This window comes from Vulpes lagopus, chromosome 3 (assembly GCF_018345385.1).
Source record: "Vulpes lagopus strain Blue_001 chromosome 3, ASM1834538v1, whole genome shotgun sequence".
NCBI classification, from domain to species: Eukaryota; Metazoa; Chordata; class Mammalia; order Carnivora; family Canidae; genus Vulpes; species Vulpes lagopus.
Window position 1 is genome coordinate 69029391 of NC_054826.1, and position 23222 is coordinate 69052612.

Here is a 23222-nt window from a genome sequence, read left to right on the forward strand (position 1 = left end):
ATTAGCCCTTATCATCCAATGCAATACATTGGATTATAGAGGGTCACAAGTCTTAAACATAATGATATATGAGATACAGTGTCAAATTGTTTTGATTATCTGAGTTTCTGGAAGAATTCACTTGGAAATAATGTCTCTTTTTGTTTGAACAAGGTTGTTTTTTCCCCCTCTCATTTTATTAGTCTTGTTTCAGAAGGGATTTAAAACAGTTGTTTGGATTCGCTTATTCATTACATTGGGTGTCAATTCCATTACTCGACAAACTTTTATTGAATCTTCTGTGTTTACTTTGATAGTCTGTGTAGGAGATATAAATATGCATGAGATAGTACAAGCTATTCAGGACTCAAAAATCTTATTATACATACATATGACATAAATAACCACTGGTTATTTACAGATAACATGTGGAACTTATCTACTGCTTTAATAATAAAGGTACAAAGTGCAATGAAAGAAGAAAGGAAGAGAAAATTAATTACAACGGCTACCAATTCTAAAATCCTGAGTAACATCTCTAATTCAAAGTAACTGCCTATCATAAATTGTTATAAGCTCAGCTGCTCTTTTCTTGTTGCCATGAGGATATCTGAAATCAGATTTATACCCAAGGTTTCTTTTATCAGTTTTCAAGTTGACATCATTACCCAGGCAGATTTATCATCTCTCTTGGGTTACCTGAATATATCTTCTCCATTGCCACACACATAATTTAAGCATAATGCTCAAGAATATGGTTTCTGCAGACAGACAGACTTAGGTCCTAATCCTGGCTCTGCCACTCATTATCTGTGTGGCTTTGGGTAGCTTCTACACTTTTTCTGACCCAATTCCCTCATAAATAAAATAAGAATAACTAACGTCTCAACACTGTTGTGAAAATGGATAAATTGCCTACAACATATAAGTAATAAATGGTGGCTCTTTTACTTTTTAGTTTCTAAACTACAAATATTAATTCCAAGATTTATAAGAATGAAAATTAGAGTTTCCAAATTATAAGGATGCCTCTTGTGGTTTCTGAGATACAAAGTAATTTCTTAGGGATTTTGAACTGTTGAAATAAAACAGGCTTAATGATCAAACAACAAAACAAACTTGGGATCAAGTATCAAGTATTTTTGAAAGCAATTTTGGCAACAAAAATTTGGGGCAGTGTGTGCTGGAGCCCGTTCTGGACTGCTCTAGAGAGCCGACTGTGCACATCTCATTCCAATTCCCAGTTAATGACCTTTCTCTAACAGCTTGAAATAGAACACGGTGGGAGAAAATTGGCAAATGCTATGGGCTTCCCCGTCTCCACCCGTTGTTAAAACATCTGCCAGCACATCACTGATTAGGATAACTAATTCTGAGTAAACATGTCTCTGCAATTGGCTTTTAGCTGTGGTTTTAACAGTGGCTACCATGCTGGCTACACACTAGAATCCCCCACAGAGCGTAAAAGACAAACCTCAATAATTGAGGTTTGTTTGCTCAGAGAGTCAGTTGGCCTGGGAAAACATCCAGGCTTAGTTATTACTATCTTTTAAAAAGTAGGTCAGTGGTTCTTAAACTTTAGTGAGCCTCAGAAGCCTCTGGAGGGCTTGTTGAAATGCAGATTTTGTTCACCCAGCCCCACCCCTATTTCTGATTCAAGTCTGGAGTGGGACATGAGTCTGCATTTCTATCAAGCTCCCAGGGGATGCCCACGCTATGAATAGCAAGGCTCTAGGTGGTTTTCTCAGGCATCTGGGACTGAGAACCACTACTCTAAAGAAACACTTGTCCCCAAAACAGGCTTTCCCAGTACATTCTGATTTTTGTCTGACATTTTCCTCACTTTAAATGTTAGTTATTGTTTTCTGCTGGGTGTGGAGGGGTGTTTGTATGGGGTGGGGTGGAATGATAAAGGGTTGTATCCCAGACTTTCCAACTTTAGACCAGTAGTTTCCAAACTGGCTGAATATTAAAATAATCTGTGGAAGGATTCTGATTTAGTTGGGATGGAAGGCATAAATATTTTTTTAAAAGCTCTACATTTTATTAGAGAATGTAGCTAGGATGAAGAATCACTGCTCTAGACAGCTTGAATTCAAGTTGAAAATCTCAAAGTCTGAATTATCTAGGCTTGGATGATACAATGTTTAAAAATGACAGTTTCTCTTTCTCTTGCAGTTTTAGGATCTGTAAGAACTATGTCTATTTTCTGTATAAATGGCAAATTGAAGAAACAAGCAGAAAATTGTATCCGCAAGATTATTCCTAGAGTCGATACATTTTAATGCAAAACCTAAAAGATTCAAACCAGTGAGGTCAAAACTAGTAAGAAAAAGCTGTAGATGGGTCCCCAAAGGACTCGTGAGTGTATGTGTGCACATGTACATATATATTTATTCCTCTACTAATACAAACACAATTAAGAGAAAACTTTAGGAAGGCAAAAAAGATTAAAGAATTATATAGTGCAGAGGACTGGGATTTGTAGAGGGTGTCACTACATAATTTAGTAGCAAGAATTATTATATTCATTGAAAGTCTAATGTAGCAGTTACTATTGGCTGACTGCTTAATTCTTCCATTTGTAAAAGGACTTGATTTTATTCATGGAGGCAACATATGCAGCCAAAGATTACACTTCCTCGTCTCCTTTGCAGCTAGTATACCATGTGACTAAGTTGAGTCACAAGCACAAGATTTTTGGGTAAGACCTAAGAAGACTCCTTAAAAGGAGTCTGACATCAGACCACTGTCAGCCATCCTGACCACTATCAGCCATACTGACCACGAGGGGACCTGGAGAAGAAGCCAATACTGAAGGTGGCAGAGCAGAAAGACAGGAGACAAGGTTGTTAGTCCTGTGGAGCCACTATAACAGCCCCAGACTGCCCATCTAATTCCTCTATTTTTATTTATTTATTTTTAAAGATTTTATTTATTTATTCATGACACACACACACACACACACAGAGAGAGAGAGAGAGAGAGAGAGAGAGAGAGAGAGAGATTGAGAGGCAGAGACACAGGCAGAGAGAAGCAGACTCCATGCAGGGAGCCTGATATGGGACTCGATCCCGGGTCTCCAGGATCAGGCCCTGGGTTGAAGGCAGGCGCTAAACCGCTGAGCCACCCAGGGATCCCCCTAATTCCTTTATTTAAGAGAAAAACCCTCATGTGTTTAACCCACCATTTGTCTGGGTTTTCTGCAACATGAAGCTAAACCTAATCCTAACTGACATACCTAATAGCCCCTGAACAGTCAGTCCCTGGGTAATAGGAGGCCCTACAAAGAAAGAAGGCAGTTCCTGAAGAAATGGTTTTGGATTTCCTGTTCTCAAAACTCCCTTTTCTGATAAATGCCCCCACTACTCACCCCACTGCCCTTCACAGTTCTGATTTAGTCCATTTGACTCTTCTTTCCTCCACACATAAATCCTCTGTACCTGCCCAGGCTGGACCAGCTGGTATTTGGAATTGAGCTCCTATGAATGATTTAATTAGCAGTAGAACTTGACACAAATCATAGAATGGGACAGGCCATGATGGACCAGGTGTGAACTGATGAGTCTTCTAAGGGGGAGAAGCGGAGAGGATATGCAAAGAAGAAGGAGGTGCTCAAGGCAGAGAATTGAGTGGTGGACAGGCTTGGGTTATCCTTCTCTAGGCAGGGCATGGCTGCCTTTGGTCCCCATTCCTGCCTATTTCCCTACAATAATTTCTTCCCTCTTTTTACTTTAGTAGATTCCTACTAAAGTAAGACCAGCAGAACTTTCAGGGGACAGAGACATTTTTGGACATGGTTTTCCAAGAGGCATGTTTTTAATTATATGCCCAGGATTTTGCCTTATGTGGTAGTGAGAAGAATATAAAACTAAATGACATGACTTGCTTCCAATGAACATCTTGTGTTCTGCACTGAGAAACACATGATGGGAGTACTGTTACTATAGATTTTAATGTTGACATTTAAAGGTTTATGTGATTATAAATATAATTTTTCATAATTTTGACATGCGGATCAAACAGAACAGTAGTAGTATCATGTTCTGTGTTTGCATTATTAGGGATGAACATTAAACATTGCATCTAATGGAGGCTCTCTAGAGGGTTAGGGTGACACCACATCAGGCCCCAAAGTGAGTCTGAAAATTTTGACTCCCCATTCTTTCATCCCCATTATATTATACAAAACCTACTGTGGCTACTATAGCCTATCTAGCCATAGCAAAGAATAGTCGAAAAAGTACTAACTATCTCTTCCACCATGACTCAAAAGCTTCACTTAAAGCACAAATTGGAAACATAAAGATAAAATTACAGACTATATGGATTATTAGATGCAAGAAAAGGCTTTATAAGAAGAGTGTAGAAGTGCTTCAGCTGGAGCCTCTAATGTTAGACAAACATCTTTATCAGCTAGTTTAGGGTAGCTGATATAAATATTCAGAGGTAGAATATTTAACAGTAAGGATGGTAGTGATAGTATATTAGCATCGATGTAAGGATTTATGGTTTGCAAAGCATTTAAATTGTATTTTCTCATTCTGTAATTCACTTTTTTAGCCCTCCCCCCCCCCCCTTTTAAAAATAGGCTTCGTGTCCTACATGGAGGCTGGTGCAGGGCTTGAACCCATAACCCTGAGATCAAGACCTGGATGCTTAACCAACTGAACCACCCAGGTGTCCCATTCAGGCACATTACTTTTAAGGGCAGATTCAGTGAAGCTCACGGGTACCCTTGGTCATCCATTCTAATTTTTACTTACAGTTTGGGTTTGGCCAGAACTGGAGGGGGTTCTTTGACAGGTGATGAAGGCTCAGGGATTTTTGCTGCCTGTCCATTGAATCTCTCCGGGAAAGAATCAGGCCTGGTCTGGCTGGTGGTCACCATGCCACCCTCAGAAGAAGCTTCACTTCCTTTGTCATCTTCAGGCAGGTTGAAGTGCACACGGAGCCCAATCCTTGAACTGGACCGGGGCTCATTGTGGTTCACCAGAACTCCTTCGAGTTTGGGTTTAGGTGGTTGTTCCACAGAAGGAGGCTCTGGGTTGGGTGGCGATGGCTGTTGCTCAATAACAGCCAGGTTGGTGGTGGAACTGGCTGAGTGAAGAGACCCATTATTTCTGAGGTCTTCATTTCCTGAAAGGACAACAATAGGACCTGAGCTGTTAGCCTTATTCAAGAAGATCCAGAGAGGATTGTAACTGTGAGCTGGGGCATGTATCCAAATCAGATGAGTATGCTAATGGGAGAATATTTGTCAAAAACTGTAACCATAATCTGGAGCATTAAAAAATGATGAGGATTAAAAAAAACAAACAAAAAACAAAAAACAAAAAACAAAACAACCCCCCCCCCCCCACTAAACTAAAAATCTAAGTACCATTTTGGAAAGAGTATGAGAAATTTATAAAAGACGAAGGATATGTTTTCTTAGGGAATATAATAGATAACAGCAGGATAATGGGTGATGGTGGTGGTCATAAACATAATAAGAAATTGAAAATTGGATATTGTTCCCTAGTCTAAACTGTTCTGGGCTTTCAGGCGCCCTTACCTCTTTTTTTTTTTTTTTTTAAGAATTTATTTATTTATTCATGAGAGACACAGAGAGAGAGTCAGAGACACAGGCAGAGGGAGAAGCAGGCTTCACGCAGGGAGCCTGATGCAGGACTCGATCCCGAGTCTCCAGGATCACATCCTGGGCTGAAGGTGGTACCAAACCACTGAGCCACCCGGGCTGCCCCGAGCCCTTACCTCTTACATCAAGCTGGGCAATGCTTGATACTGTGCCGTATTTGTTGCTTGCAGTACATGTGAAGCACCCAGAATCTTCTGCAAACACCTCAGCAATGACCAAAGTACAAATCTCCTCTAAATATCAGTATAACAGAATGGTTACTGACTTAATTTGGGAAATGAAATTACAAAATTTACTGATATCAGACGATGATTCTACAAAAGTCAATATAAGAAGTTGATTCTATTAGTTGATTGAAAATACTTAGTCCAAACAATTATCTGATTGGATTGACTGAATAGGCTAAATGAATCAAAGAATGTAGAACAGAAAACTCCACATAGACTATTGGCAAGAGGATTTTACGATAATATTATATCTTAATATATTGTGAATTCCCAGATTATTTTCTGTTTTTATGTCAGCAATCCAGATGACAAAAATAGAACTGAGAAGCAGTAAACTTACAATTCACAAAAACAAGTTAGGAGTTTAAGCAAAAGGAGATTTGTGCAAAATAAAAGGATTAATAAAATATTTTTAAGTCTAGGTCTCTCATTATGTCCATGGGGAACTTTTGCACTGAGGTAATTTTGAATGAAGGCCACAATTTAAAACTGGGCAAGAAATATTGATTCTCAGATTGAACCACATGATTATTCCCTAAAATTATTATAGTTAGATCCTCCTTAACAGCTAAGGAAGAGAAGTATAGGACAGTAGAATAAACTATCAATTATCACTCAGTGGACCTGACACTAAAAACAAAGTTAACAAAAGCATAGTTGGATTAGGAGGGACTTGGTATCTCACTGCTTTCATTATAACTGAATTGAATTAGTTGCCCAGCTTCTGGGAAGACTGGACAGGCAGCCACGGCAGATGGTGTTGAGTACCTGCTCCATAGCTCTTCATCCTCCTTCCTCCTTCCTAATAGAATTCTCATTTTGTCCACCCTCCTTGGGGGGGATCACATTCTTCAAAGCAACTTGGCATCTCCCAGTCTCAGGTGGTGAATCATGATTGGTCATGCTAAGCTCTATTTTTGTGAAGTGATGGTATGCACCACACAATTTCAGTCAATGAAATAGGAGGGAAAGTCTCTTGGGGAGATCATGAGAAAGTTTTCCTTGCACTTTGAAGAGAATAAAAGGGTTTCGTTCCCTAATTTTGCCTCTGCACTGTTCTGTCTGCATGCAAGACTCAGAACTGTGGCAACTGTCTTGGGTAGATGGGTAATACAAGCCTAAGCCTGAAGACAGTGGAATGGGAAATGAAAAAAAGGCTTGCCTCCCAATGATCGTAGACATACTAAATCACCTAATCTCAAGACAGTTCTCAGGACATCTTGCTATGTGAGAAAATACACTTCCCTAATGCTTAAGCCACTTTTAGTTAGGTCTTCTTCACTTGCTGCCAAGTATCCTAAATGATGGAGAAGCAAAGTTTGGTTTTGGTGCCTCTCTGTACTTTTTCTGAGCCATTGGTCTTCCTTCTTTCTGTTCTCTCTGTTCCCCTTCCCAAACATTTCTACTCTCAGCTTTCAACAGCCACTTTTAGAAAATGATCTGATTAATTTATTCATAATACATTGTACCTGCCAGATAAAGTATTCTGTCTCCAAAGAGTATTTGCATATACAAGATGGAGGAAGAACTCCCTGGCTAAGAAATTTTAGATCATGGAGCTGGGAAAGGCAGCACTTGTTGTGGGAAGGGACCCCTTTTGGGAGACTCTGGAAGGATTTTGTGTATGAAATTGCCTATTGAAAAGCCTGGTCTGGACAAAAGTGTCAAAATGTGAAATATTTTAAAGGGGAAAAACACCACTCCACTATAAGCAATGCAAGAATAAGACTGCTCTGTTCTTTTCTACGTATCCTCAAGGCCCTAGTGTAGGGCTGTGCGATATGGATGTTCCATGTCTATTTCTGGAATGCCTTTCCATTCAGTTCTCAGAAGAAAGAATTATAATAATAAAACCCCAAACCATCATTCTTACTCAGGGGTACAAATACAATCTAATTTCCCAGGTTGATCACAGAGAACACTTTCAGATGTTTACGCTGTGGCTTTTGAGTAACTTGTGTTTTCTAGAGGTAAGAGCTTCACCTACTGTCACTCCCATGTCATCTGGTGTCTTCCCAACCAAATCTAATAACAACGTGGACGTTTTATTGATTCTGCAAAGTTCAAAATTTGATGTCTTAAGATACATAAGCTGTGGAATTAGAATTGATCTAGCGTCATGGAAATTGTTCTGCCAAGTTTTGGGAGGTCGGGTGTAGGGGCCAAAGAGAGAGAGAAAATATTCCAAAGAAACATCACTTACAAACCGAGAACTAACTGCATTCACATTCAGTATGAAATATAAATTTCACATTTGCATGTGCTCCCCTCCTTTCCTTCTCCTACAATAATAGCTAGAGTTGGTTGGAATCTTGTTTCTAAAACCTTATTTTTCACTTTTTCTTGACACCAGTGTAACTTCAATATGTTTTATTATTTATATGCTATCTATATAATCACTGATTTATATATATTATATACAACCACTGATCACATGCCAACAAAGTTAAAATAATCTTTACCTGGTTCTGCCATGGATCGAGGTTCTAAAAGAAAAAAAAAAAGAAAGTTTCAAGCATTTATCTTACCAAGAGGTTATATTTTCATCAGAAGCTTCCTATAGAATTTCAATGTCTTGTATACTCATGCGTGATTTAATAAGATTAGTTCTGTAAGTGTGGAAGTAAAGCACCAATGCCCTCGACAGGGACAGGACAGTTGTCACAGAAGGGTAGCAAGAGAGCTGTTAACCAAATGTTGCCACATCTTGGGACATACCTGACTTCCACTTGGGACATTTAAAGCCTTACTTAGGTAAGGAAAAGTTACTGAGTTAGGAATTCAGGAACCTTTTTTTTTTTTTTTTTTTTTTTACTGGTACCCATTCAACTTCACCTGAAACAAAGTTTGTGAAGATTAAGAGCTCATTTTCAGCTTTGGATTCTCACATCCTAATAAAATGTACACTATTATCTCCTGCTCTGAGGTTTCCAATATTAAGAGCCTCAGGACAGAGAACAAGAGAGCAGATTCTTTATCTTAAAATTCTTTGGCATCCTGAAAGTGCCAGCATGGTACTGAATATAGGTGTTCAATTACAGGCATTCATAAGAGTTGGACTTTGTTACAATCTTTCAAACTGATAGTTTTTTTTTTCTCAATTTAAATGGCATTCAGATTATATTATTGTTGCTACTGTTGTTAAATATGAGAGCAGTTTGACTCATATATCAGTGACAGGCAGAGACAAATTAACAAAAAAGTAAACAAATTACAATGTATTTTATAACCAAAATGGGTCAAGGTGAAAGAAGTACATGATAAGAGAGAGAAGAGACCACTTGAATATATAAATAATTCTTACAGTAAAAAAGAACAAAACTTCAATATGAAAATGAGCAAAGGATATGATCAGGTAATTTAAAAATAAAGAAATACAAAGATCCAATAAACATGAGAAAAAGCTCCACCCCACATCTAATTAGTGAAGTATAGATTGAAACAAGTGTTCCCATTTGCGGTCTATAAAATTAGTGAAGATTAAAAAACTTTAATACCCATTGTTAATGAAGGTATGAGACAAATGGCATTTCCATATATTGCTGGTTGTAGTAGAATCAAGCTAGAACATTCATTTGGGATAGACCTGATTTATTCCTGGGATCTCTTTGTAATTATTAATAGCAGTCTCTTTCACTCTGAAAGTGTCCCAGATTGGATGATCAATTATGTGATTATCCTCAATTTAGCTCAATCCTTTGGGCTGGCATTTGGCAATACCTATTGAAAGCCTAAAACTGGGTGGATTTATAGTAGCAATTCTAGTACTCTTTATTCTATTTTTTTTAAGATTTTATTTTTAAGTAATCTCTACACTCAACATGGGGCTTGAATCCACAACCTTGAGATCAAGAATCACAAACTCTACTGACTAAGCCAATCAGGCACCCCTAGTACTCTAGTCTATAGATACAAATAATTTTTCTTTTAAATGCATTGAAGCAGTTTACAAAATAAAAGAATTTGCAAACAGTCTAAGTATTCAACAACAGATTAAATAAATATAAAATTGTGTTGATTTGTTTTTAAAGTATATTTATTAACATGAAAAGGTGTTCATGAAATGTTGAGTGAAAGAAATCAATTTACAAAAAGGTGTATGATTTATTTTTATTTTTGTAAAACACATGCATGGAGAAACTTTTGGAGAATAGACGACATAATATTAATAGGGTCTAGTTTGGAGGATTATGATTACAAGTAGTTCTTTTATTCTCTTAATTATATTTTAAATTAGTTGTTAAAAAGTTATAGAAATGAACGACTACAATACATTTATAAAAATTAACTATCAGGAAAATAATTTTAAGGTATCAACTTACTTTTCTGTAAAATTCTAAAATCTGGAGAATCTTCTATCAAGGTCCCTTCTCTATACCACTCAACTTTAGGAGATGGAGCTCCTTTTACTCTGCATTCAAAGACAACCAGCTGACCTTCAGAGGCTGATAAATTTTGTAACATCTGTAATGAGAAGAATATTGTTAGAGCTAAAAACTATACATTTTTGGAATCTAGTCCCAGTGCTAAATTTTAGAAAAAGATACTATCACCTTCATATTTGGATTTTCTCCAAATCTACATCTCCAGCAGTTTCAATTCTGTGGATATTCATCAAGTCTATTTTTGAAGATAGAATCATCTGAGCCCATATGAAGCTTTTCCCTCACTATCCTTTATCCTCTTCCTTTTCCTCTCTGTTGCAGTGCCAGACAACTTTATTAAATACTTGGTGACACATTTTGAGGGTTTGGAAAAATGCTAACTTTTGATAAAGTACTTCTGCTCTTTTTTTTTTTTTTAAGATTGTATCTATTCATGAGAGACACGGTGAGAGAGGCAAAGACATAGACAGAGGGAGAAGCAGGCTCCTCACAGGAAGCCTGATGTGGGACTCAATCCCTGAACCTAGGATCACGCCCTGAGCCGAAGGCAGATGCTCAATTGCTGAGCCACCCAGGCGTCCCTAAGTACTTCTGTTCTTAAATGCCCAAATGGAGTTTGGTTTCCAGAAATAATAATAATTTAAGAAATCTGCAGGAGTATCTACTAGGTGTAGTCAACATGGTGGTAATGTATCTTTCCACACAAGAATGTCACCGTTCATGAGGTATAACATCTCTGTGGCTCAAGTAACTGATTCTATTTTCCTGGGTTTGTCTTATTTATATACTGTAGTCCTGGAAATTGATTTTTGTTATCTTGTTTTCCTTATGTGTTCTTTACAGTATAGCTTCAATGATCTGTTGAGGTATATAAACAATGACAATCTCTATAAAATCATAGTCATAAGTGGAATCTTATGTCATGGCAAAATATGAAAGCATTGTTAAATGCTTTTCCACACATCCATGGAAAAAAGGTTTACAAAAGCACTTTGGTTTTTTGTTTGTTTGTCAGAAGTAGGCTCTACACCCAGAACAGAGCCCAATGTGGGGCTTGAACTCACATCTCTGAGATCAGGATCTAAAATGAGATCAAGAGTCAGATGCTTAACCAACTGAACCACCCAGATACCCCCAACAAAACCACTTTGAACTGTAGCATATGAATATATTCTATAATAGACTCTCCTGAAGAATGGCACTCACAGTTTCCATTCATAACCAGTCTTTCACTCATGATTTGTGAGCTTAAAGTCACACATTCTTTTGTGTAGTTGGTACTTTATTTGCACTGAGAGAGAGAGAGAGAGAGAGAGAGAGAGAGTGAGCACAAGTGCACAGTTGGAGGGAAAGGGGAGAGAGAGAGAGACTCTCTCAAGCAGATTTCAAGCTAATAGCTGAGCCTGAGGCAGGGCTCAATCCCATGACCCTGAGATCATGACCTGAGCTGAAACCAAGAGTCTGATGCTTAACTGACTGAGCTGCCTAGATACCCCTGGTACTTCATTTGATTATTAAATTCTTCTTTGGCATGTCTTTGGGCATATTATTAGTTTTTTTTCATCTTGTTATTTCTAGTGTTGGTGCAAACATTATAAACATGGAATGATTATGATTAACTTCCTCCACAAGCTCTGTTAGCTGCAAGGCTTTCTACTATTAGTATTTGGGAGTCTGTATAAAGAAAATATTGGCTCCTTCATCAGAGAAGGGGAAAGTTGGCATTTAGTTATTTTTTTGCTTTTGTCATTCACTGTTATAAATATTCTCTGATTATTTATAGTTATTTTAAGAACAATTTATGATAGTTTGTGCATGGCATGGCCTCATCATATTTATGACATTTGTCTAAGGAATATATAAGGGTGGGGATGACTACACAGCTTTAGCTATATATAGTGGATGACTTTTACCTCAGAGGTATGTAAGTTGATATTGTGAAAGCCAGGGGGCGCTGTAGTTCAACATTAGTGTTTTGTTTTTGTTTTTGTTTTTGTTTTTGTTTTGCACTCCCAAATTTGCTGAAGTAATTCAAGATGAGATTTGCACAGAGGGGTCTCTGAACTGATAAGGAACTATTGATAACAACAATAACAAAAAACCCACACACAAAAAATCCCACCTTGTTATTCTTTGTCCACCCCAAACAACAACTTCTAGTGACAAGAAAATAATGTTCTTAGTAAGCAGGGAACATCAAGGAGTCTTGGGTGCTCCTGGCATCCAAGCGAATTCTGTGCTAAAGTGGCAGCTTTAAGGGCTAGTGAAAATTTTAATGGCAGTCAGACATTTCCCTGGGATTCATACAAAATAGAGTTTCATTCCCGAGGCAAACAAATTAGAAAAATAGACCAAGAAAAAAAAATGTTGATGGGGGCAGAAGGGATTGAATAAATTAAATATGACATATTTTTTAAGTGAATGTAAGAAGAATGAGGTCAGTCTACATGTTCTGACATGGCTTGCAGTTCAGTTCAGATACATCAGCTAGTTCTCAATCCGTAAAGGTTACAGTAAAGCCTTGCTTGCAAGAGGATATCCATGAGAGACTATGTTGCTTGCAGTTGAGACCAACATTATTCATTTTGCAATTATTCATTTGACATTGAAGGTCAAGACCTGTGTTCTATTTGAGAGTCCAGCCCAAATACCTCAGGCACTTCAGTGTATATAATATGCCTGCTAAGTGTCTGTGATATGAGATGGAAACTCATTCTAGTTGATACGTTATCAATATTTAGTAAGAGAGGTGCCAAGGGTCATTTTACAAGCCACTTAGAAAACGTTATTGAAAGTCATACTTTGAAGGATGATGATAGTTGTTACTGCTGAAAACTGTGCTTTTCTATAAAAGTCTCACGAGAAGGAGCTGACTCACACCAGGGTCCAAATCAATCAGACCATTTGAACACGGTGCAGATGGTGCCACGTTCAACACAGGAGTAGGTCTTAGGCTGTTATGAACGGCACAATATCTGCAGATCTGATCATAATCATCTGGACTTCACCGAAGATGAGTAAGATAAATGAAACACATTCCCCAACTAGCAGAGATTTAGTTAGTCTTAACTAGGAATTACAGATTTGGACTAAAGTAACTATAATGAAAGGTCTACAACCTCCTGAGGTAAACAGTATCCAAAGTGCAAATCTGTCTTGTGTGTCATCACCATACGGATCATCTGGGAAGACATTCTTTGTAGGTGACTTGACAGCACAGAGCCTCGAGAAGCATTTCTTCCACAGCCATTTGATATGGGACTTTTTTTCCCCTCCATGCCTCCTAAAGATACTCTGAAGCCACAAGGCAATGAAAGCAAAAATTCTTTAGTTAGCAGAAATGGAAGTTATTCACCACAGAATAAATATTACTATGTGCCTGCTTTGTGCCAAGCACTATGTCAGGTACTTTAAATATGAGTTGAAAGGACAGAGTTTGTATTTAGTAGATTCATACCCACAAATATAAAATAGGGATTACCCTGAGAAAACTCCCTTACTGGTTAAAAGATGTCAGCTACAAGGTTCATACTGTCATTTTACCTTTCTTTCTTCTTTCTTTCTTTTCTTTCTTTCTTTCTTTCTTTCTTTCTTTCTTTCTTTCTTTCTTTCTTTCTTAGCAGGGGTGAGGGGGTAAGGGCAAAGCAGGAGGGAGAGAGGAAATCTTAAGTAGCTCTGCACCCAGCATGAGCCCAAGGAGCCCAAAGCCAGCTTGATCTCACAGCCAAAATCAAGAGTCAGAGGCTTAACTGACTCAGCCACCCAGTTTCACCCCATTCATTTCTTTTTAAATCCAGTTAATATTTGTGCACCTTAAGAGAGACAGGCTGAAAGTAAATGTGTATAGTGCTTTAGGCTGCAGTTGGATCAAAGAAGTTTTTATGAATAAAGAACTGTTTGACTGAGGACCCTCAGGTGCCCAGAGCAACAGTTAACCCAGAAAAGTTTCTGGAATTGTTGGGTTGGGAAAAGGGGCCCACATAATCTTTAGAAATCTGGATCCGGCCACTGGCCCAGTTATTTCAGGGTTTTCCTGTTTCTGCTATTATATAATGAAGTGCTCTTCAAATTCTCACTTCCCCTGCCCCCTTGCACTCTTCAAATTACTGCTGAAGCAGCTGGAGCCAGAGCTGCTGCAGCCTTGAAAGCCAGCCAGGGCAGCTGCTGTTGGAGTGGGAGCAGCGATAGCAGGAAGATTTGAACCTAATTTGATCATCTACCTCCCTTCGCACTCAAGAAGTGTGAGAGCTGTTTTCTCCCCCATAAATAGAGTGAAAGTGCTTTTGATACTGTATAGAAGATGGAGGATAGTCTATTTCCATAAAATATTTTAAAATATAGATATCATCTATGAGTAGAGCAATGAACTAGCATACGGTAGTTCTTAAACTATCATTGTTTTGCTGGTCAACCCTCCTTTTCATTTTAACTTTCTTTAAAAAGAAGATAATACTAGTACTTCCCTATCACCAAAGGAGACACAAGGAGTTAAATAAGACTCTGCTCTCTAATTTTTGCTTTAGAAAAATGGCTCCTTGCCATTACTGGCAAAGAAATGCTTTGTTGGGCAGTATAGAAAATGAGTCATAGGGGTTGGAATGCCAGAAGTCCCTAAAGAAATAAATAAAGCAGGAACAATCCAAACAAACATTTGCATATGATCAGTTATCATGGCTCAGGCCATGTGATTACCATCATCAGTAGCCCTGACTCAGAAATTTTCTGACACTGGCAATAACTATGACCTCAGTTCTGCCCTCACTGGTGGAAACAAACACAAGCACACCGTTGCTGATAAGTCTCCCTGGAATCTGAGCCACAGCCTATCCTTGTGCCGGGTGTCTGAACGATTCTGATCCCATTTACGGAGGCAAAAGCACATATTCTGAGGGCTGAGAAAACCTATTCAGAGTTTGGGTCTTTGTACTAAGGACTATTTTCCTACTATGGATCTAATGTTTTTGGAGATTTATCTAACAAACAGTATACACAGATGGTTCCCGACTTAGGATAGCTCAACTTATGATTTTTCAACTTTATCAATGGTGCCAAAGTGATACCCATTCAGTAGAAACTGTATTTCAAATTTTGAGTTTTTTATCTTTTACTGGCCTAGCAATGTGTGGTATGATCCCCTCCTGTGATGATAGACAGGAGCAGTGAGTCACAGCTTCCAGTCAGCCACGCAGTCACAAAGGCATACAACCGATATACCATGCCAACCATTTTATACCCATACAACTTTTCTGTTTTTCACTTTCAGTACAGTATTCAACAAATGATATGAGATATGCAACACTTTATTATAACATAGGCTTTGGATAAGGTGATTTTGCCCAATTTGCAGGCTAATGTAAGTGTTCCGAGCATGTTTAAGGTAGAGTAGGCAAAGCTAGGTATATTAAATGCATTTGGACCTATGATATTTTCAAGTTATAATAGGTTTACCAGGATGTAACTAATGATTAATTCATTTTCCCATTTTTCTTTGTCAAAACAAATATGAATCTGTCAATTAAAGTATCTAATTGCAAGGAGGTATTGGAGTCACCACACAAAAGCAGCTAAACCTGTTCTTTTGACTAGCCCATGAAAATTAAATGTAAAAAGTAAGCACTAAAGTCTTATTGGATTTATTGGAATAATAAAAACAGCTTTGGACCTATTATTTCCTTCAGGAACTTCTATCTAGCTATTAGAGATAGCCTTTGAGGTGCTTGGAAGGGACACAAAAGCAAATGGCTTTATTAGTGGCTATATGTACAAAAGTTATGCACTGGGTGATGCAGATGCAGGGAAGACAGAACACCTGGGAAGCTTTGAAAGTGAGTAGAAGGAAACAAGGACACTTGTCTGGTGTCTGGCTGGGCAGGTGGTGGTGAGGAAGAGGAGAGAGGAGATTTCAGCTGGGACTGGGTATAAATTATTTTGTAGTTTAGTTGCCTTGAAGAGTCAGCACTGTCTTTAGGGTGTGACAAAAGGGCGTGAAAAATTAAAATGTTCTGATTCAAGGCACCTGGGTAGCTCAGTAGAGTAAGCATCTGCCTTTGGCTTGGGTCATGATCCCAGACTCCTGGGACTGGCCCCACTTTGGGCTCCCTGCTCAGTGGGGAGTCTGCTTCTCCTTCTCCCGCTGCCCCTCACCCCTACTCGTACTCTCTTTCTTGCTCTCTCTCAAATAAATAAATTAAATCTTTTTAAAAAGTCCCAATTCTGCAGCACTTAAGCTCTAAGGCTAGATGACTTACTGAAATAAGCGACAATTAGAGGTAGCACTATTGGCTGTATTATGCACACGCAGACACACACACACACACACACACCCCTATTCAAAGGTCCACTTATAACTCTTCATCAAAGTCTTATATTCTCCAAGTCACAAACATGTTGCTTTCCTACGTCAAGTTTTTGAAAATAGCAAGGTTGAAATTCCAAAAGCAGATTATAAGAAACAAACCCGAAAAATCAAAAGGCATCTTGCTTCCCATAAGAATGTCTGCCCAACTGATATGGATAAATGTGTCTCAATCTGGACTCTGCTTGATTTTGGAAAACCATTTTGGATGAACTGATATGATGGAACTTTCCTAAAACTGATGTTTCCGCGGAAGTTTTGCATTTAGCTCTTCTTTTGGGGTTAATAGTTATTGGGAAATATACCATTTTTGCCATTTTGGTTTGAACCATGATTTTTCAGCCTCAGGACTATTGATAATTTGGGCCAGAGAATTCTTTATTGTGGGAGGTGTAGAAGCTGCTTTTGAGCAATAAGCTTGAGCAATGGAAACTTGACCAAAGCAGAAGGGCCCACAGCGACCACCGAGCTCAGCGCAAACAGGCTCAGTAAGCCATAGTTCCTAACCAACCAATGGGTAACTTACTACCTGGGAGAGTTCTTAAGATTACCAAAAAAGAGAAAACCCCATATGCCCTCACTCCACTCTATAACTACACCCCCTCACTATTGCCTTGTCCTAGATAGTTTCTTCTTTGCTGTCCTGCCTGCTGCTCCCTTGCAGTGTAGTCAATAAACTTCTATCTCCTTTCTTTTGCTTTGGGTGATTTCTTTCATCACTCACACCCACTTGCCCCCACTCAGTCAGAACACCACATAGGAGGCTGTCATTCTATGCATTAGAAGATATTTAGCAGCATGTCTGGATACCAACAGCATAATCTCCCTGTTGTGACAACCATCAATATTTACAAACATTAAAAATGCCCCTCAAGGAGACAAAGTTAACTCAGATTGAGAACCACTGCTCTAAACTAAAGCATACCTCTGACAGGACAAGATCTCTTTGGGCCTAAGTTTGGCGTTCATACAAACAATAATCTATATTCCAGGTACAGAGTCCATTCATGTGGTCTTCATAATACCAAAAAAAAAAAAAAAAATCAAATGTGACTCAATTTTCACTTTTAAATTTGTTGTCTTGGGCAACACATAAACAAAATCTATGTTATATAAAGGAAGGAATAATTGACTGGGAATTGGGAGAACTTGTTTCTAGTCTGGATTCTGCTACTAACTAGCTTTGTGACATTGGATAAACTGCTTCATGTCCTTGGCCCTCCCTTGTGTTTTAATTTGTAAGCGAAAGTGGTGAGTAAATTTTCCAGTTCTAAATACAAAGACTGCGAGACTCAGAATTTGATGCCACCGCAACAGTTGATACCGTGGAATAGAAAAAGAGAATTCTTTGTCCTAGTGTGTTCCTTTCTGTTAAGCCTCCTAAGAGCATTTAACTCCCATCTCCTTGAACACCAAAGACATGTGCCTGCAACCTGATTCCTCTGAAAGTCCAGAGAAACCTCTGGAGTAATGAGTGGCTAGAAACTTACCACCTGACCCCCAGGTATGGCTATTGTATTTAACAGCAAGAATTCAATGTGGTGAGTGGGGAAGACATTCCTCTCATTATGCAAACAAGTTATTAGAAATCTGGAACTTGAAGTGACATAGTAACAACTACCCAAAGCCCCCAAACCTACACTGTACTTATAAAAGACCAAAACCCTGAGCTAAATCAGTAAACCTGGGATCCAACAATTTTGTATGAGTAGTATGGTATGTTTAAACCCATGACAGAAAGAAGTAATATTTTGATTACCTTTGTAAACACAGGAGCTGCAATGATAGGTTTTCCATCCAATCCTTGAAGATAGTTGGTAGGGCTCTGACACTATTAGAAGGGAACCAACAATAGATTCATTGTCACTATGATTACTACCTAGATGATAGATAGAACAAATCTACAGAATTTGGTGCCTCCAATTAATCTAAAACCAAAAGACCGATATTTTCTAAGTCTATGAATCACAGACTTCAGACTTTATGCTGAATTGCTTGTATTTCTTTCTAGGTAATGGTGGTTGTTTTTTGTTTTTGTTTTTGTTTTCATTTGTTAAATCTGCTCTTATAACTTGATGTTCAATTCTAATATAACAGCTATGATTTGGTTTCCAGGAGGGGTCACAGTGGTTGTAAATAAGTGCTGTCTACCCCCAACACACAAAGAAAGCTCTATTGCCTGTAAATAACCTTAAACCTCTGAGGAAGTTCCATAAAATCCAGGTCTCCACAGATCACAGCCTGAAAACTACTGGATTAGAACTAAAATGTGACCCCTCTGCATTACCAAATGGATTAAATAAGAAACTGTTTGAACTTTTTTTTAAAGTCATAGATCAATATGTTTACTTATACATAAATATATCAATAACATATTACAAATGTGTTTAGATTAGTGTGATTTCATATTTTTACAATATTATATATATATTCCTACACATGCATAGAAAATGCCTGAAACTGTCTGCTAGAAACTATTAACAAGAGGTACCTCGGAGGAGTCAGGGCATGGGAGTAGTACCTTGACCAAGATTTTTATTGAGTATACTTCTGTATCTTTTGAATGTTTTTATAATATCATCATCATCATCATTATCATCATCATCATTAAGGATGAGAGCATTTAATCCTTTCTAAAAACTCATTTCATGGTAGTTGTATCTTAGAAAGTAGAATTATTTGCAGCTCCAAGAAGCTGAGTTATATGATACAGAGTGTCCTGCCTGGGCCAGTAGGAGAGCTGGCAACTCTTTGTATACATAATCAATGCCCTTCATTAAGCTGGAATATCATATTACAGAATAATTTATAAAGAGTTTCTTTTCCTGTGAAATTTGCCTATGAAGCTAGAGAATATGTACCCAAAACAATAGGAAACGCTGATAGCCTACATCAGAAGTACATCGCAATTATCATGACCATGGAAGCGTATTGCCCAAAGTCATGAAGCTGTGATAGAGGAGAATACAATCATGCCATACAAGGTGGGCATGGTCACAGTGCCTGCCTGTCACAGTCCATGGCACTTGTGTTTCTTGTACCTTTTGGAGGGTTGATACACTGGGATGGGCCACCACATTATGGGCTTTGGGTGCTGCTGAAGGAATGGCTGCAGAAGTAGTGGGAGCAGATGACACTTCTTTTGGCTTCTGGATTCTGAGAAATAATTAAAATATAGATTTTAAAACAGACTTATCATTGCTTACGAAAATTCTTTCAGAAAAGCTAGTAATCTCATCACTTCTCAGAGTTAGGTGTAATAAAAAATCTTTGTTCAACAATATTCTGCAAATGCTTACACTTCTTTGCTACACACTTTGATAGTGTCAACAGGAAGATGATAAGATGCCACTAGTGTCCTTGAGTTAGTTACTCTCAGCTGGGGACACAGGCACATTCATAACTAACTGAGATTCAAGACAAGTGCAGAAGATAATTTTTTTGAGATTTTTGTTGTTGTTGTCCTCTGTATTTTTCCTCCCCCTTCCCTTCCAAGTAAAAGGCCAGCTATAAACCGTTGCTTGTGGGATTTTGGCATGGCAGAAAGCAGAAATAGCCTGAGTCAACAAGTTCTTCAAGTTTACGCAAATTAAATTATTATTTGAAGAGCAAAAGAGCCAGGAAGTATTCATAAGAAGACTGTGGAAGGGAGATTATTTTGGTTTTGCTGTGGAGAAGAGAGAGGTCTGAGAATCTGTCCAAGAATCTGACAAGAGGGAGAACCAGAGTTCAGAGGGGTTCCCTGTCTTATTAAAGATATCAGTACCAAGCAGGTCGGGAAGCAACAAAGCGCTGGACTTGATGGGACCTTAAGGTCTGGGACCTAGGTTTCCCACCCATATTCTGTAGGGATTGATGACAGGATGGGCTTCCCTTTTGTCCAGCTGTTACCTCCTTCTGCCTCAGCTTCTTCATCTCTAAAATGGGTAAATAATAATTCTTACTTTGTAAGGATTAAATAAGGTAACTCGTGTCAGATGTTTGGAGCAGTTTAATATAAACATTATGACTATGTCTTTATCTATCATCTGCACAGCTATGGAGGGGGAAAGGGATGCCCCACAATGAATGATTGAATTTTTTCCCAGCCAAGAAGGGTGGGGTCTCAGAAGCAGAATTATATAGTGATATACAAACTATCAGTGTCCCCAAATAATCCATTTTTTTCTTCTGTAATAATAGAATTTCTGATTTCTTTACATGGCCATTCCAAGTAAAGATTGGATTTCCTGACCATCATTAAGCAAGGTGTGGCCCCATGACTTCTCTCTGGTCATGGGACTTGAAGGATAGTGATGTATGTTATCTAAGGAAAATGATCTTAAGAAGGGAGTGGGAATGCCCTTTATTCCTTCCTAAGACTAAGATGTGAGACGAAGCTAGAAGCCAACTGGAACCCAGTGAAATGTAGAGCTACTCTATCAGCCAAATCCATATGTTTATGTAAATGGGAAATAAATATCTGTGTTAAGTTACTATTATTTTGGTGTCCTTTACACAGAACTGAAGCTAAATCCTATCTACCCAGCAGCCCAGGTGGCTCAGCGATTTAGCGCTGCCTACAGCCCAGGGCGTGATCCTGGAGATCTGGGATCGAGTCCCACATCAGGCTCCCTGCGAGGAGCCTGCTCCTCCCTCTGCCTGTGTCTCTTGCCTCTCTCTCTCTCTCTGTCTCTCTTGAATAAATAAATAAAAATATATTTTTAAAAATCCTATCTACAAAAGCATATTTAAAGAAAATAATCAACTGACATATTTCTTGCTTAAATTTGTAATCAAAATTCCTACCCAGTAGGCTTGTAAACCATGTCATGAGAGCCTTGAGGAAGAAGTAAGAAATGTGCAATGGAGGAGGAGTTTATTAGAGAACTTGACTGGGCCTTGAAGAATACATAGGAGTTTTCCAGGCAGAGGAGATAGGGTACTCCTGGCAACGTGAACAACTTGAACAAAGGGGTGAAAATAACCTGTACATTGCTTGAGTGAGATGGGAGCAGTGTAGAGAGCCTGAGATGTCAGAAAAGCCGCATTAATACTCTACTCAATCAGGCTTTATATGTCATGTTAAATTTTTTTAATGTTGTTCATTTTGTGCTTGGTTTTTATTTTCCCATAGATATTTTTTTTTAAGTCAGGGAAATAATAGGATCAGAATTATCTTTTAGAGAATAACTGGTTGTAGTTTGGAGACTGTAAAAGAGAGAAAAGGGCTGGAGCAACTGTAAGGAGGTGACTGGCACAAAGAGTCAGGAAAGAAGGAGGAATTGCACCAAAGCCACGAGAATAAGGAAGAGAATTAAAAGGGAGAAATTGTTTAGTCTGGTTATGAGTTTTCATATCTGCACAAAAGCTAAAAGCAAATTATTATTTCAAGGTAAGCACACACAAAGGATTTTAAAGAATAAGACATGATCTCTGCCCTTAAGGCGCTTTCCCTCTGTAGGGGAGGACAGAATTTGCAAACACAGTCAACAGCTCTAACCAGTCTTCCAAATGTTGCTGTTTGTTTCAGGTAATCTCAGGAAATGGATGTTCTATCTGTTTTCAGGTCCCATCCCTCTGTCACAGCTTCCTTTACCTGAAAATGCTTTTTCCTTCCTTGTTTGGGGGTGTCCACCTACTGTTCTTTTAAGACTCAGCTCAAGGTCACCAACTCTGTGAAGCCTTTCCTGATCTCTCATTCCTTCTCCAACCAATTAAGAGACCTTTGTACCAAGGCCTATATATCCTGCTCATGGTTATATCATAGTCTATTACACTTTATTACTTTTACTGTCTATATGCTTGGCATATATCTCTTGCTATATTTATTATATATTTCCCTCTAGTAGACTGTGAACCTCTCACAGGTAGGAAGCATCTGATTTTTCTTATTATCCATTGTGTCTAATGAAGCATCTGGTATAGAGTAGGTGCTTAGTTGATGGTTGGGGAAATTAAAGAATGGAGGACATCTTTGTTCAGTATTGGTATAATTGTTTAACAAAATGCTTATGACTTACTCAGATCACTCGCAGATATAATTTAGGTTAACCAGGTTTTGTGTCCTTATGAATATTATTATTTAGTCACAAAACATGATTTTTTTTTGAAGCACTGGGCTATTTGCGTTTTACTTTATAGATATAAATATGATACAGCATGATGATATAAGTATGATGATAAGTGATATCACATTTTTAAAATATTAGGAATATTAAAATTCATCTGTTAGACAAGACTTAAAGCAAAAGAAGTAGGGTTCTCTAAATCCACTCAATACGTATTTCTTGAGGTCTACCCTTTTCAAGTTCTACTAAACCAATTAGCAGCTTTCTCAGGATCTGAGAATGTTAAAGCTATAAGATAGAAATTAGAATTACCGATTCATCTCTTCCTTGTTAGGGTCCCCTTCTGAGTCAGAAGAAGAAACCCCTGGAAAAGTAAAAACAAGACATGAAATCTTTAAGATGATAATTTTTAAAACTAGTTCCTAGGCATTTGAAGACCTATGGGACTTTACACCTAGATATGAACTCAGTGATTTCCTACAATAACACCCAATTTTACAAATAAGAAAATAGACCCTAAGTAGTTGAAGGACTCACTCAAGGTCATATGGCTAGTTAACGACAAAGTTCAAATTAACTGGCCCA

General features: G+C 38.2%; 1 protein-coding gene across 3 annotated transcripts in view; it reads right to left on the minus strand.

The window, feature by feature from the left end:
- Window positions 1–23222, minus strand: part of MYPN (myopalladin) — a 100986-nt gene that overhangs the window by 28223 nt on the left and 49541 nt on the right. For all 3 annotated transcript variants that reach the window (XM_041749452.1, XM_041749454.1, XM_041749451.1), the window contains 7 exons: window positions 22950–23001; window positions 19629–19743; window positions 18347–18418; window positions 10170–10311; window positions 8310–8333; window positions 5737–5853; window positions 4746–5118 (listed from right to left, as the gene is read on the minus strand). In XM_041749452.1, the coding sequence (XP_041605386.1) occupies window positions 4746–5118; window positions 5737–5853; window positions 8310–8333; window positions 10170–10311; window positions 18347–18418; window positions 19629–19743; window positions 22950–22957 (851 nt within the window). In that variant the 5' untranslated portion in view covers window positions 22958–23001. The remainder of the gene's footprint in view (window positions 1–4745; window positions 5119–5736; window positions 5854–8309; window positions 8334–10169; window positions 10312–18346; window positions 18419–19628; window positions 19744–22949; window positions 23002–23222) is intronic.